Genomic DNA, 16,599 nt, shown 5'->3' with positions numbered 1-16,599 from the left:
CTCTTCCAATGTTTGTGTCCCTGCTTTGCCAGCGTGCATATGTTTGACGCGAGCATGTGTGGCCGTCGGTCGCTGGTATCTTGGCTGTACAGGCGGGAACATGTCGGTCCTGCTGGACACGTGTGAGTCAATGTGAGAAACACACGCGGCCGAACCTCTCCAACCCTTTACACTTATCAGCAAAGCAACGTTACAATACTTCAATTCAACCACAGATCCCGCACTGACACTTTTAATTGAATGAAAGTGAGGAAAGTATTAGCGTTAAAATCAATGTTCGATCCAGCACTCTCTGGGATGGGGGACAAATGGGGGCCATTGGTACTCTTCTTGGGGGTTGGGGGGGTGTCATTGCTCCATCCAAGGAGACTGCAAACGACAATATGAAAACTACTTATCTACACCTGGTGAGAGCTAAAATAAAAAAATTAAAAAAATAAAATCACATGAGAAATTACAATCGACACATTAGATATACAGTATAAGTGATGCTGTTTTCACTGAAGCTAAAGAAGTGAGTATTTTTGGGAAAAATTGCAAAATGGATAAAAAAATAGGGCGATAAAAAAAGTACACAGTTAAATTTACTTAATTATTTTCAAAATACTCATCGTTATATGAAGAATGTGGCTGACGATTAAAGCCGAAAACAACAGATATCATCTAAATGACACTGAGGACAGCTCAGAGTCTCCACTGCTGACCTAAGGTCCTGTTAACGTTGGTTAACGTTATAGTTTTACAGACCGACGGGACGAGCTGCTGCTTAAGCCCGAAGGCTCCGCAAATCCCGGCTCGGGGCGACGGGCCCTGACGTGTCGAGGTGACGTGCCCAAATAACGCTTAACCGTCGGTCGGTACGACGCCATCCAGCTACAACGCGCAACCGGGCCAGAAAAGTGACCCGTTACTCTGCCGCTCTTTTTAAGACACACAAAAAAAACAACGCAATCCACTCGGTCAGTTCAGCCCGCCAGCTTTATCAATAAGAAAAAAAAAGCAGAGAATGGCGATGGCAAACCATCTTTGGCCAAGCGAGCAGACGGCTCGTGATGCGTGTTTACCGTTTACAGGCAGCTAGTTGAGGCTAGTCACCCAGGAAACGTCCCTTACCAAAGCTGAGAAAATCTAAAAGTGATGATTCTGGCTTTTATACAACTGTGCAAAGGGAGGTGTTAGTGAGGGGTCATTGCAGTGGCAAGCTCTGCTTCAAACTTCTTACATTCATGGTCAGGTAAAAAAAAAAAAAAAAAAAAAAACAAAACAAAAAAAAACATCAATGCCCAGCCTTGGGGATTTTCATGCTTTAATATTCATCACAGATGGAAGAGAAAACAAGAAAGACAGGCTGTCTTTGTCTTCGTCCACACGGAACAGATTCTCGAAACCTCTCAAAGTTCAAGCTGGAACATTTCAAAGGTGCTAAAAAGCTGATAGTTGACAAAAGTCGACGACAAGAATAAATATCCTTGAATATAAACGTATGAAGTAACCCGCGGAAAATGTCAGATAAATATGAAAAAATATAAAAAAGGAATAAAATAAAATGTCAACATTCGAGGGCGAAAGCTTCATCTTTTCGTGACAAGGTGCGGGAGGTGAAGGCGTCTAGCGTCGTGGCTCAACGGCCCCGCCCCCCAACCCCCCCCCCCGTTCTTTATCCCACCTGGAAAAGAGGCTTACCTGCGTCAGGTTCCCTCCACACAAAAGACCAAAAGGCCAAGGTAGCGGTTACATTATAATTTCAGCGGAGGAGGAAGTCTGGACGGGAACCAGAGAACATGGCGGGATAGGTGGGATGTGCTGCGGCGGCGCAGAGGATTAAGCGAGGTTAAGTGAGGTTGTCTCGCTCTTCATCTCAGCTGTTCAACGTCTCAGGGCAGGATGTTCTCACATCTGGTGTTCCCGGCGTGTTTTTATCAAATGCAACATACAAAATACAGGTCGCGGCAGGTGCTGGGGAGCAACTTTTTTAACACAATTTCCCTTTGAAAAATCTCCTGCACGTAACATACTCATGCTGATTCTTAATTTAGTACCGCGTATCAATGAATCACAAACTGTGGTTCCGCGTTACTGCCTGATGTTCTTATCATTTCATACGTACTATTCACGTATGCCCGGAAGATCTCAGAACGCTAATTGGCCCCTAATCTAGCCGCAAAATGAAATGCAAATACAGGGGCAAGATGAGTTTTGTCTTTTTTTTTTAAGAAACAAAAGAAAACTTGAGTAAAGATACAGGAATTCCTGGGCCTGCCCGTGTGTACCAGTCAACACATGAAGGACCACGACAGCCAATAACAGAAAAATCCATCGTATCATTGAAGTAATTTTTTTGGATGATGACAGTGACACGGTCTGGACACGGAGCTCGACATAAAGCCTGCCCCCCCTGAAGACGGGGCTTCTGTAGAAACCTTGGTCGTTCCAGCTCATCAAAGAGCTCGGACCGAGGCGTGGAGACTCCCTCGGCTTCGTCACCTGCACTATAGCATGGAAGCCCACAGACGAAGAGCTGAGGTCACACCTGGAATTGAGCCGATTTTACAGTGTTTGTAATCGTATATGAACCAGACGCACCTTTGCTATTGGACAGTTCTCAAAAACCTCGGATTACACTCTGAGATAATGTGTTTACGATCTTTTGCTTCTGAGTTATTTGCCCCTGGCAGCTGCTGTAGGCTTAAAGGAATAGTTCAACAGCTCAACACTCCCACTGACCAGCTTCGAGCGTCTAACTCTGGATCTATTTAGTGAGACGTCCGCGACTGTCCCCTGATGCTGCACGTGCCTTCCTGTGTCTGGCTGCGTCTGTTCTTGCTTGCTCTCCGCTGTACTCGGGTCTCCCTGGTAAAAGTGACCTCCGTCTCACTGAGATCACCCGATCGAGTAAAAGGTTGCGCTGTATTTAGTTCGGGAAAGGCGCTTATTCGCCCTCCTACCGAGCGTTAGATCGGAAGGTCGATACCATTCTCATGTCTGTTGAATGCGAGGCTGCGTCCAGCTCGCCCGGCTCTGTCCAAGGGGGACGAAATCCACCTACAGGCACCTCCGAAACGTTCTCATTAACACAAGGTGTCTCATTTGTTTCATCCGTGCAAAAACCGATTTGTAAAAAACGAGACGCCAACAATCGGAGGCTCCAGGCCAGGACAGAGTCCGTCAATTGGTTTTCGTACGATTTAAACACCCGGGACGCGGCGCGATTAGTAGTAAGCATTAGAACCAGGCTAACTATTTCCCCCCGTTTCCAGTCTTTGTGCTAAGCTAAGCTAAGCGGCTGCTCCTTATATTTACCCACCGGACGTGAACTCTGGCCTTGTTTACACGTCCAACCACCGCCCTGACAGAACTGCCAAGGACACTGGGATACATATCTCAATCTGGCGAAAGAGGGCAGGTGAGGCGGGGAATTCTAAATAATTCAGCTGTCAAAAATAAATAATATATATATATTTTTTTAAATCGCCACCATTAGAAAAAAAAAAGAAATTATCTACGGAGAACGTCAATATTCCTCAATGTCAACTTGTTTGGTCACATTCAACAGGAATGTTCTTTTTTTAAATTTTTTTTAGTATAGCAGTCAAAGGCATCTATTTACAGCCTAACGACTCAAAGTAAGCAGGTAGAAAATTACTCACTTTCCTTTTTTATGTGTTCATTTTCATTTTGGGTGAAATTCTCCCATAAAGCTTTTGGATTAAAGCCCGTGAGGTTCGGAACAACCGATTTTAAAACACCTTTAATCCAAGCGGATGCTTTTTCAAAAACTGCCACAATTCGTATTAAAAAGATGGAAAATAGAAAATGTAAAAGGGGCAAAAAAACCCAAAAGAAAAACCGACCCGGGTCACAGAGGAATTGTACCTTGTTAGTTCCGAGCTGTTAATCACTTTAGCAAATGAGGGGTCATCTTATCTCCGTGAGATCTAATTCTGGAGACTACGCCTCTCCCTCCTTCACGCTCCCGACGGCGCGCAACCGCGTCGACGCCTCATCACCAGGACGCTCCGACTCCTGCTTCGTACCCGCCGTCGTCTCCTCCTCCCGCTCACCTCGCCGCAGCCCCTGATCTCTGCCACGCCGCTGTTGTTCATTAACCGCTCGACACCCGAAATGCCGCCGCCCACAAACCGACGCTTCGGCAAAAATCACGTCTCCGAGGAAGAGTGCAATTAATTATGCTCGCCGTGCGATCTTTGGCTCCGGCGCCGCAGACGGAATAAGAACCCTCTTTATCTTTCACACATGTTTAACACTGTGTGATGACAAACTCAAAAAAAAAAAAAAACAAGCACATGAGTGAGTGGCCGCTTTGCATTTCCAGGCTGCTTTAATTTTAACCAGAGGGACGGATGGAAACACAAATATGGAGACTGTATAAGCAAACGGCAGGCAGATCGACAGACTCACAGGGACTTCCACATATTTGGCAGCTGCTTTCACCTTTCGGAGGAGGGGGGGGGGTCAGGAGGAGGAGGAGGAGGCGGGGGAGAAGAAGAAGAAGAAGAATGACACTGAAGTTCAGCCGGGAAGATCTGGTTTCTAGCAAATAACAGGTTGCCTCTGTGAGCGGTGAAAGAAACAGCTCGGTGCTCTCTGTTTCCAGGAACAAAAACATGGCTACTCACTGTGAAAGAGAGGATTGACGAGAAGAATGTCCCTTCATCGTATCTCGAGAGCTTGGAGAGGACGCCGTCTAAAACACCGGCAAACTGCGGGGGGGGGGGGCACAATAACAATTCACTGCCTTTCAACTTTTCATCCTGCAAAAATCTCTTCTCACCACCTCATTTTTGTCTTTAAATGAGTCATTAGGATTTTATTTTCTTAAAAATGGTGAAAAACAATGTGCCGGTACAGCGAGAACATTGTAAATGGTTTAAAGCATTTTCTAAAAACAAAATTCTCTTGTCTTGAGTCAGCGACTCATGATCCAGTCGGGTTTTAAGATAAAGGTCAAGAAAATTCTTCAACAACCTGGTTTTTGTTAGAAACTTGTTGAAATACTCTAAACTGCAACCGGTAGATGTTTTCCCTTTTTGTTTTAAATGAAAGTACATCATGTATTTGATTAAGGGAAATAAAAGCCATAAAATCATCATAGTTGGAAGCAACATCAAAACTTAGCCAAATATAAAAATGATCCGAATAAATAAAAAATAAATGGATGAAAATAAAACAATCAAGATATTAAAAAAAAATTCAAATAGCAAATGATAATTAAATAAAAAGTGAATAAATCCATCATATTACCGACAGTAATGCTTAACAGCACATTTTTCAAACTAAAAATGTTAATTATAATAAAAATGATCATAATAAGAGAAAAAAACAAAGAAAAGCAGACCAAAGAAAAAAATGTGTCAAAATCCCTCAAGAAAAAAGAAATAAAGAAACATAAAGAAAAAGTAACTACATTCAAAAAACCCATACAGTTAATATAATAAAGCAAATTAAAAATTAAATTAAAAAAAACATAAATCATAATTTTCAGCGTGGGTTAAACTTAACTGGCCCCCACTGAAAAAAATAAATAAAAAAAATTGAATCTAAATAGTAAATATGTAAATAACAAAACAAAAAACCATCATGTTACTAAAAACAGTGGGGCCTGACCCACCCCCCCTTCTGAAAAAAAAGGAATATTGAAAAATGAAAAATAAAATTCAAATAATAAAACGACGGCGAAAGGATCTGACTGGAGGATAAAGAGAGAAATTTACCTTTGAGACGAGGGAGGAAATCATTTCTTTGAACGCCTCGTCAATCAGGACATCGATTTTGGAGTGGTACTGTTGCTGTGGGAAACACACGCGCACACACACACACACACACGCACACACACACACACGCACCCACACACACACACACACACACACACTCCTCCTAAAAAACATATTCATGGCACCTTTTCCCTTGAAGGAAGGGGAGGAAAAAAAAAGAGGGTTGGGGCTGAGCGCTGAATGGCGGCAGCAGCAGGGGAGTTCATCTCTCGGTGACAATGCCCTTTCACTGGCCGTCTAAAGAACAGCCAAATTAAAAATTTCAATCAACAAAGCGCACAGATCGCTGACAAATTGCGGGTCCAGGGAGGTCACCGCCGCCGGCCCTAATTTTGCTTTTTTTTTTTTTCCCCCCCTCCACGAGTTCGCCAAATGGCAGCTCTCTTTCAGTGCGCTGAATCTTTCTGGCAAATCTTGAGAGCTTTTCTTTTTTTCTCTTCTTACCTCAATTAACATGGCTGATTTTGCCTTCTTTTTTTTCCCTACAAAGACGTCCAAAAAAAAAAAAAAAAAAAAGCAGAGAGGAGGAGGAGGAGGAGGAGAAATTGTTTGGTCTTTGCCATGTGCACAGCTAAACCTGAAAAGAACAATTATTGCTTTTAAAAACATTTATCTGGTCGTTGAGCAGCAGCCACCGCTGCTACTTCAGCTCTGTGAGGTGTTTTAGATTCTGAACCGGGTCACATTTTCAACACGACCCCCCCCCCCCCACGCCACACATTTAAATGGCCTCAGCAACAAAAGGACAGCAGGCGAATTAGCATTTTCATTGATTTCGGTTGATCGCCAATGTTCAACCGGGGTCTGTAAAAGCGGAATTCACGGATCCAAGTTTCTCGTCTGGGTTAAACCGACCAGTGCGCACGATGAAAATCAGGCTGCGGCTTTTCCCTAAGAACCAGAAGGAAAACTCGGAGGGGGGGCGGCAGAATCTGTCACGGAGGCAGCAGAAATGTGTCGAACGCCCTTGCTGCGGACCGTGAACTCACCACACCAAAAGGTCTGGATCGAGTTCAGACCGACATCTTTACAAGACCCTTCAGACTGCTGGTCAGGGGTCAGGGGTCATCGTTGAGCAGCAGCCACCGCTGCTACTTCAGCTCTGTGAGGTGTTTTAGATTCTGAACCGGGTCACATTTTCAACACGACCCCCCCCCCCCCACGCCACACATTTAAATGGCCTCAGCAACAAAAGGACAGCAGGCGAATTAGCATTTTCATTGATTTCGGTTGATCGCCAATGTTCAACCGGGGTCTGTAAAAGCGGAATTCACGGATCCAAGTTTCTCGTCTGGGTTAAACCGACCAGTGCGCACGATGAAAATCAGGCTGCGGCTTTTCCCTAAGAACCAGAAGGAAAACTGGGAGGGGGGGCGGCAGAATCTGTCACGGAGGCAGCAGAAATGTGTCGAACGCCCTTGCTGCGGACCGTGAACTCACCACACCAAAAGGTCTGGATCGAGTTCAGACCCACATCTTTACAAGACCCTTCAGACTGCTGGTCAGGGGTCAGGGGTCAGGGGCCAGGCGGCCTGGTTCACAGCACCCACTGGCGACTGAACACGGCCGCGCATCGGCTGAACCGCACTCGTGGAAAATCAGGGCGTCTGCTGATATCAGGAAGTTACGTCTGAAGAAAGGCGCGATGATTTCCAGCTTTGCGGCGAAGGGGAAAACCGAGCGCACTGGTTGAGGACTGTCTCCCAGCATCTCCACTCTAAACTAATATCTAACAAAAATAAAAGAGAAAGAAAAAAAGGGTGAAATGAACGAGGGAGGGGGCGAATCATCGACCCAAAGGGACGAATTCTTTGATGCACATTTCCTGTGACAGACGACATCCCTCTGCATTTACGACGACACTGAGACTCAGGCTTGTGCCGCAGAGTCACGGTTATTTAATGAAGGCCAACTGGGATTTTGTGCTGCGTTCACTCGAGATGGGAATTAGCGCTGTCACCACTTGGTTGTTTGTAACAGAAACTCGTCCCCGTTCAGATGAGACTTTAGTTGATTTGTAGGTGAGAGTTCAATCCGTAGTTAAAACATTGCTGGTGCTTCTGGTCATTTTGCCACTTTCTACAGGGTCACGCAGAAATAAAGAGTGACTTCATATATTAGTAGATAATCCCAGAGATTATCCCCATACATGAAAGGTAACATCTGCTCTGCTGCTCGAAAGCAAACCACCACCAGCCGGATGAGCCTCCTGAATTTGTGGCCAAACTGCTCTCATAACTCGTGAATCCACCACAGCCTCAGAACAATTACCCACTTAGAAATAGAAACAAAGCAAAGAAATGAAATTCGAGCGAATCTAATGTCGATGGCATGTCACTGCCGTCAGGTGAAAACTTGTCGACCTTTTAGGCTCGTTCTTTGCATTAACTGTCGAGCCTTTCCAAGAGGTCTGACCACTGAGGTCATATGCCAGAGGGGTTGGAAAAGTCTGTTGTTTTCCTACGGAGCTTATCTGCTTTAAACATTGACAGAAGCCTGATGGTGTTACTTTACAGATCCATCGTAGAAATTGGTCCTCAACCTTTGGCGAGTAAAATCATTACTTTCGAGAGTAAAATCATTGGTGAGCAGCTGCCTTCTCTGTCTGTCATTTATAGCAGACTAATCCACTTGGAAAGTCAGATCCGTCATATCAAATCCAGACCGTCCTCTCTTTAAGGAATTTGAAATGCTCCCTTCCGGTCAGAGATACAGGTTCCCGGAAATTAGACGCAATAAATGTGCAATAAATGCTCTGAGTTCTACTACATGTTAAACTGCCTCTTGGTTCCTCACACAGCTTTGCATTTTATTTTTATTTTCTTTATTATTGGTGTTTCTGTTTGTGTTTTCTGCTTTATCACACACCCTTCATTCTATGTTGGACTGCCATCATTGTGGTTTTTTTTTATTGTGTTGATGTTTCATGTTCTTGTGTTTAAATGCTGACCTGCTGGTAAAAGAATTTCCTCTCGAGGGACGATGAAGATCTGAGCTGAACTCAACTGACAATTTCCCTACTCCCCAGAACGCCCCTTCAGATAATCTGGAACCACCCCCCCCAAAAAACAAAACAAAAAAACAAAAAACAAAAACAGAACGTATGTAAGATTTTCACCTGATGCCTGTGATATGATGCTTTACATCAGCGGTGCTCAGTCCAGGTCCCGGACGGCCCCGGCACCGCATGTTTTGCAATTTCTTTGCTTCCCCTCCACCTAAATGAGCCGGATCAGGCGCGTTCACTCGATCGAGAACTTTTCAGTTGGGGGCGTAGTAGGGAAAGATGGAAAATATGCAGTGCTGGGGCTCTCCAGGATCACGAGTGGACGCCACTATAGTTGAAAAAGGCTCACCTACTACATAAAAAAGTTCTCAAGGACCTTAAAATGAAGGTATGTGCGGTATTCTTAGAGCCCCTGAAGGATCCTACCATGTGTTTAACCGGTGATTTGGGGTCATTTATTAACACGGGAGGAAGATGTAAAAACACCTCTTTTTTGATGGAGCCCATGTGGAGGAGTGTGAGAGGAAAGAAAGAAAGAGGATGAGGCGATGGAGGGACTTACCCATTGTTTGTCAATCTGGGATTCAAACAATGATGTGCAGGATACATGGACATGAGAGACGGGGAGGACATGAGACAAAGAAAAGAAGGCAAACATAGTCAGCCAATCAAATTTAAAAAACATTGGCAGCATTAAAAGTCATTTCTTCAAGATTTTATTAACATATTAAAGGAAAACCCTGTAAGAGAGTTCAAGTAATCCAACACCAGGCTTGAACTTTTACTAGAAATTAAATGTCCACAGAGGTGATCATGTAATATCTTCAATAACTTTTCCACTAATGTTTGAAGTTTTTCTGTGGCTTTTACAACTCTTTAATTTCCATCGTGGTTTTGAGCTTGAATCAAACATTTCAACCTAAAAAAAGTTATGTTGTCGAACACCAGCCACACGTTTCATTGTGACTTCAACACGTTTGAGTTATGAAATCTAACATGATTGTGTTTTTCAGTCATAAAAGTCACGTAAAAAACCGGCAGAAAGCAGACCAGTTGTAAAAGCTTTTCTCCCTTTGAAAACTCCCCAGAATTATTCATTCTTCAATCTAAAACCCAGAACATTTAAAAATCAAGGTTATTTAGATGGAGTTTTTGGGCTGAATGCAGCGTAGCCTGACAAACCGAATCATTGTTGTGTTTGGAAAACCAGAAAGTTTGTCCTTTTCAAGTGGACAGACACAAAATGCTCAAATTTTATTTTTTGCTGCCGTCTCCGCTGAAGATGTTAAATCTGTCATTGTATCCTAGACTGCCTGTGATGAAGCTGCTGGAAGGAGAACGAAACTAGTGGAGGTGATTTCTTCCAGTGCGATTTCTTCCCCACGACGGACGGATCCCTACAGTCACGAACCTTTGTAGGGTCAGGTAAATATCTGAATTACGCATGTTCTGAATCCTGTTACCTTCGAACCCCCCCCCCTAAATTTGTTTGTAGTGTCACAGGTAACGTTGAAAGCCCTGTTCTCAACTAGCACATCCATTCCGTAGTATGTCCCCAGCGAATGCGGGCTGGTCCTAGGTGCTACCAGACTTTAGGCTCACGTTAGCGGCTCGATCCTGCTCTTTTTTTCTATTTGGGGAACTTTACAAACTCATCACCTGTGAAAGCGATAACTCATTACTTATTGTACTAGGACCAGCTAGCGTTTCCTTACAACACAAGAGCAATGCCGTTTCCTTATTTTCTTCTAAGTGGATCATCAAAGGGTGAGGATGAAAAAGCCTGGGACCAGTTAGCTCCATGTTTTAACGTGATGTCGTGTCTCTGGCAATTAGTAAAAGGGTCTTCAATATGCACTAAGTTCTCGTTTTAAAAAGAATTTGGCTTGAAACTTTAAAGTCAGGCGGAGATGAGACGCTGCTTTTGTCTACATCCATCTGAATTTCAGGACTTACTGAAATTACCAAGCATTTTGAGTTGTAAATCTGCCAGAGTTATCACTGTTAAGTGCGTATGTGCCGTGCAAGAATGGACTGTTTGACAAACGTAGCAGGGATAACTAAGGGTGACGATGCCTAGGGAACAGCGAATTCATCCGTCACGAGATCCTTCAGTGACGCGACTAGACATGCTTTATGACTGTAAGACGGTTCAGGATTTATGGGAACAAACAGTGTCTTTTTTGAGTGACGTGTTTAATGCGAACCCGAGATTCTGCAGATGTGTGGCCATGCCGACAGGACGTGGAATCACTGTGAGACAAGGGAAATCTCTCCCACCTTCATCATTTGAGCACCGGATCAAAGTCATTTCTACCAAATCAAGCTATGGATGAATTGTATTTAGACTCTCGAGATGTGAGGTACTGAACCGATTTGCACCGAACTTGGTGGAGGGACGAGGCTTGGGCCAGGGAAGAACTCATGGGACAGATTTGGATACATTACAATGAATTAGCATTTTTTCCTCTGAAGTCTGGTGTACGTTGTTTCCCATTGGTCTTGGCGGAGGCCTGCCCTCGCTGAGTGCCCTTCTAGTTATTTATTTATTTGTGGAGATGTAGGGGTGTGATGGGCGGGTTGAGGGGTAATATTTCTCATTTAAGTCCACTACATTTATTTGAAGTCTTTAGCTACGCGACTTATTTTTCCAGAGAAAAAAAACAAAAGTACATATGATTGCCGTATAAAATATTATTATTTAATCTTTATTATAAAAGATTAAAATCCCCAACAGCATATCAGCGAGTTAAAATTAGCTCCACCTCGACCAACTACAACAGTAAAATACTGTTTACACATTAATGTTTGCATTTCTGTTGTATATGAACTCTTTGTATTTCTTCTGTCAACTAATAATTTCAGTGCTTCACTTGAAGATATAAATGAACTTTATAAAAGTAACATTTTTAATACAAGAGGGAAGCATTTTAATAATTTTATGGAAAATCTACCATCAGAGCATTAAAGATACCTTTTAATGAACTGTGTTGGGTGCCCTGTGTCCGCCTTCATTTCTTCTGACTTGTTTGCCTGAAATTTTCTCTGTATGCTTTTGTCACGTCGCGAAGATGTGAAATAGAAATATCAAAATACAGCGGGAGAACCAGTCTGTATGTGGATGCTGAGGCATTTATTCAGTGCGTGTTAGCGGGAAAAAAATTGGACAGATGGTGTTTTTGAGAGGCAGCGGCTCGTGGAAGCTGGAGAAGAGAGGAAGCTGAAGGTTAAGAGAACAGCGAGCTTAGCTCTCTGTCAAGACTGCCGGCGGCCAAGGGTTTTGCTCTCAGCGACGCCAAGGCTGCTGCCTCACAGAGGCTTCACGGTCATCCATTTAAACAGCGCATGTCGAGCATTTGGCCGTTTCAAGTGAACACAAATACACCTGAACTCCCCATCTGCTGGATGTTTGGAGGGAAACAGTCACGTTTTAGTGGCTGATCTGACAGTCTGACTTGACCTGTTCGGTGTCAAGGCTGAAAATAAAAGACGGCTGAGTATTTTAGACGCCGACGGATTTTCGTTCTGTCAAGAACACGTCTCTGATGGTGAATATACAAAACATCCATCCATCTTAGATTTAGACTCATTTTTCTACAAACATAAAAAATATTCTGCCGATGTGGAGACGATTTCTCTTGTTCCAAGTTCAGTTTCTTCCCCTGTTTCATGAGTACTACGCCTACATCATGGCCTGGTCACACCAGCATTTATAACAGCAAAATTTGTTAATTTCAATGGAATCGCTGAAATAAGGGGATTCTCATCAGAAGTGGAGTCAATCTCTGTGGAGCTTTTGTGTTGAGTTCAGTTGTGGTGAACAAACAAACTCTCTCAACCATGGTCGTCGCTCTGCTCTAACAGTTTCGGCTGCGAGCGCCAACTTCAGTCAAAAGATGGGGGATATGTGACAGACACCCTCGGTATCCTGACCACGTGCACAGTGTTGTTTTCATTCCATCTGCGAAACCTACCACAAATCTTGCTGACTGTCGAGAGTGGATTAAGGTTTGTGAAGACCTCACAACCAGATCAACATCAGGGGACCATGACCGGGGACACCTACTGTAGGCCTCTTCAAAGGGAACAGTAAGAGCCATGCTAGCATTCACAAAAAATTACCATAGATGACCCTGTCTGCAGTTATTAACATTTAACTGTGGTAGGTGGCTACGTAGTATTGCATAAATGCTGCGGTGCTTGTTGGACCAAAAGGTGTCTAACACGGCAACAGCAACTAAAGCAGGTGGTGCTCAAGAACAGTTGATAGCAAACCATCTTGAAAGTGCTGACCTTTGAGGGAACAAAGAGCCTGAGAGTCCGCTATTATTCGCTGTGTATTAGCTGCGTGGCACCAACCAGTTTTACATAACCGTGCTCTGCTGGAGTATAAACTGCTCCACAAAAAGGAATGCAGCATGGCCTGCGGTCGGTCCCCACACAGGAGACAGTAAACCGGGTCAACTTATTGTCTAGTTAGCAAACTCAGCTATGTAGCTTGCTATCTCCCAGTTTGGAATCTAGCAACCAGTTAACTAGCTAATGGGTATAAGTTCAGTCTCTCTGACTCATAGACTATTGCGGATCGGCTAGCACTAGCATATTCCCAGCTACCTAGCATGTTACAAGCGAGCATGACATCCACAGTTGTTCGCCCACTAGACCCACAAGCAGTCAGTACGACTCCACGCTCGCGGCGCCGTCTGTCCCGTGGGGACATGTGAATGCCGTGCCAACCGTCTTGTTTGACCAGGCTCTCAGACGACGCAGGCCTGACATTCTCGTGTTTGCAGTGGGAGAATCCGTTGTCGTCCACACACCGCGGGACGCAAAAAAAACTGAATTCATTTTTGTTAAGTCTTCTGAATCCGGCCACTGGAATGAAGGCATGTAGTCTGGTCCCGGCATGAGGCAGATCACTGCACTAACATACCTTCCTCTATTCAGAAGCAAAGGCTGCCAGCGCCGTGTGCAGCAGCTCGCTCTGCTATCGGTGTGTGTGTGTGTGTAAATGGGTGAATGAGAGATAAGGTGTAAAGCGCTTTGTCTGCCGATATAGAGAAATACTATATAAATGTAGTCCATTTACTAGTATGAACAACATGACAAGGAGACATTTGATTTGAATTGTGTTTTTATAATTGAAATAATTTAGAAAATTATTCTAATTTTTTCCACCAGTGTTATAAAATATGAAAAACCGCAGACTGGCAGATGTTTGTTTTGTTTTAAGAAAAGATTTTAAGACTCAATAAGAGGTTAAATGATGCAGTTCCCATGGAGTTTTTCTTTTTTCTTTTACGCTGACAGATCATTCCGATCTGATTTCCGAGCATCCAGCTGGAGACGCATGTGTGCGACGACTGACAACAGGGATCCTTTCTTCTTTGTGTTATGCCTTCAGCTAAAAGTCAAGGTGGAAGATAACGGGATAAAACCCGCCGATTTTAAACTCTGTGGCGTCAGCTCACCGATGTCAGGCAGTGTGATCAGTCAGTGTGACGGTTAGCGTACCTCCTGACCGGTATCCAGCACGCAGAGTTTGGAGCACTGCTTCTTGGCGTCCATCAGCATGTTGAACATGGTGCAGACTGACAGCGGCACACGGAAGTCCGTCGACTTGCTTGCTTTCTGCATTTTAGCATCGAATGCGGATTTTGTTCTGTGGGACAAAACACAAGGAGGTGTTTATGGTGGATCTTGCCCAAAATAAGGGAAATTCATATCATGTCTGTAAAACTGACAAGTTTTGGTTAAAGTTTTTGTTATTGTACAACAACTTGAAGCTTTTAAAAAAAAAAATTGCATGGGGTGTGAGGTATTAAAAAATAAAGAGAAAGCGTGAGAAGGGTCGAGGCAGACGTGAAACCCTGAGTTCCAGCTGTGGTAACATCTCGGTCTGACCTCTTGACGCAGGCCTCCATCATGTCGCTGGCCATCAGTTTGAGCCTTTGCTCCAGATGTTTGGCGAACTCGGGCTCCGGCCAGTGCAGGTCCAGCACGAACATCTGCAGCGCATCCAGCTTCCAGAACAAATCCTCCGAGGTGGCTGAGCCATTACTGGAGGGAGGGTGGAATGGGTTACATACAACATTAACACACGCTTTTAACATGGACCTGCTATGTTGTCCAACATGGATGAGGGATCTATGATGCTCATTTGTTCCACCAGACTCTTATTTTGGTAAGGTGGCATAATGTGTTTACTATGAGTCTTGTAATTTCCTGCTGATAATTTTCCAAACTATTCCATTAGTTTCTAGACTGATTTCCTTCCACCTGTCCTAGTGTAGTAGAGTGACGATGTAGAACAGAGCGTTTTGAATGACTGTAAATGTAAGGCTGATTTTAGGTGGAGACTTGTATTTTGAAGGATCAACTCTTTACTCCTCGTCCTACCATTCCTTCGCTGTTGCTGATACAGTTTCGGTTGAGTAGAAATTGTATATTTTTAAACAGAATTCAGAAAGCTGAGTAACGTTTTTTTCATTCTATCACCAGCTTTGCTTCTCGACAATTGCAGCCGTACATGCTAGCGCCTTGCATTATATCGCTGAAAGGAGGCCCCAGAGGGTGAGGTCCTGGTTGGAGTTTGAAACACCATGCAGGCACCCACTGTTTTCTTCCAGCAGGAAGATGACTCTACCACAGATAACAACCTTCTGAAGTCTAAATCGTGTGATCCTGGGATGGATATGAAGCTGTGAGCAGAGACCATTTTGGAAAACTGACTGTGTTGGAGCGTTCAAGAACACTCCGACACCCGTGGCTTTACAGCCTGCTGCTGAAAAGAATAATTTGGAAATGCTTGATTTTTATATGCAAGTCTGTAACTTTCAAATAATTTCCTTGGAAGTCTCCTGGAGAGAACCATGCTTTTTGGTACAACTTTGTCTACTATTATCAGGACTAAGTGTCACCAGATTAATGTAAAAACCCAACCCAGCATTACCATTTCATTCCACATGTTCTTTAATGTTTCCTCTGTGGGGTTGATTTTCTGACAACATGGGCCATAAACACAACTTTTTCAGCGGCCATTTAATGCACACATCACAGGCTGTGATAAATCACCTGTCTGATTTCCAGAGAAGGAAGGAAGGAAATCCAAAAAACTGACGGGCAGATCAGCAGACAGGAGGGATATTTCTTATTTGTATTTAAAGCGCGCAGACATGCAGGTTTTGCTAGCATTAGCCTCTCCTCATTGGTGTTTTGTACAGCCAGTGGTGAGAGAAAACATTGGCGCTCAGTATTCTTGTCCTGAGAAAACTAAAGGCTCATAAAAGGCGAGCGCGTTTCGGTTCTGATGCGGTTCTTCAACACGTTTTGGTAGTTTTAGATTCAGAGCTGAGTGGTTTCAGTCCGTAAACACAGCACCAGGCTGAAACAGGGACAGATGGACATCTCCCCACCTTCTCCCCTGCGCACAGGTTACACAGCAACACATGGCAACGCTTGCCTCCACCGACATCCAAGTGTACAGCGCCCGGCTAGGATGACAGCCACGGGAGGATGAGGGTGGGGGGGGGTTAAAACAAGCGCCACTCACTCCCTCACTTTTCTCACTTCGCCTTTAAAAGACTGTTACCTTAACAAGTGGCGCACAGGAATAAACGCTTTGGGCTGAGTCCGCAGTGCAATTAAACGCTCGGTGGCAATCCCCCTCATGTCTAATTAGTGGTGCTCTTCTCTGAGCGCGCTCCGCCCCGCTCCCCGGGGAGCGGGACGATCCCACTCGCCCGTCTGTGCTTGCTAATGAAGTGCCAGCGTTTTTTTTTTTTAAATCTTTTTCCATTG

The 16,599-nt window shown here is 44.2% G+C and overlaps 1 protein-coding gene across 3 annotated transcripts in view; it reads right to left on the bottom strand.

The window, feature by feature from the left end:
- Window positions 1-16,599, bottom strand: part of cadps2 (Ca++-dependent secretion activator 2) — a 194,818-nt gene that overhangs the window by 19,354 nt on the left and 158,865 nt on the right. For 2 of the 3 annotated variants that reach the window (XM_040133507.1, XM_040133506.1), the window contains 5 exons: window positions 14,704-14,859; window positions 14,314-14,461; window positions 9,362-9,376; window positions 5,733-5,807; window positions 4,638-4,721 (listed from right to left, as the gene is read on the bottom strand). In XM_040133507.1, the coding sequence (XP_039989441.1) occupies window positions 4,638-4,721; window positions 5,733-5,807; window positions 9,362-9,376; window positions 14,314-14,461; window positions 14,704-14,859 (478 nt within the window). Of the gene's footprint in view, window positions 1-4,419; window positions 4,453-4,637; window positions 4,722-5,732; window positions 5,808-9,361; window positions 9,377-14,313; window positions 14,462-14,703; window positions 14,860-16,599 lie in introns of all 3 variants that reach the window. The other variant, XM_040133508.1, reaches the window with a different exon arrangement.

Source organism: Xiphias gladius, chromosome 8 (genome assembly GCF_016859285.1).
Source record: "Xiphias gladius isolate SHS-SW01 ecotype Sanya breed wild chromosome 8, ASM1685928v1, whole genome shotgun sequence".
Lineage (NCBI taxonomy): Eukaryota > Metazoa > Chordata > Actinopteri > Istiophoriformes > Xiphiidae > Xiphias > Xiphias gladius.
This window is presented reverse-complemented; position numbering and strand designations above follow the sequence as displayed.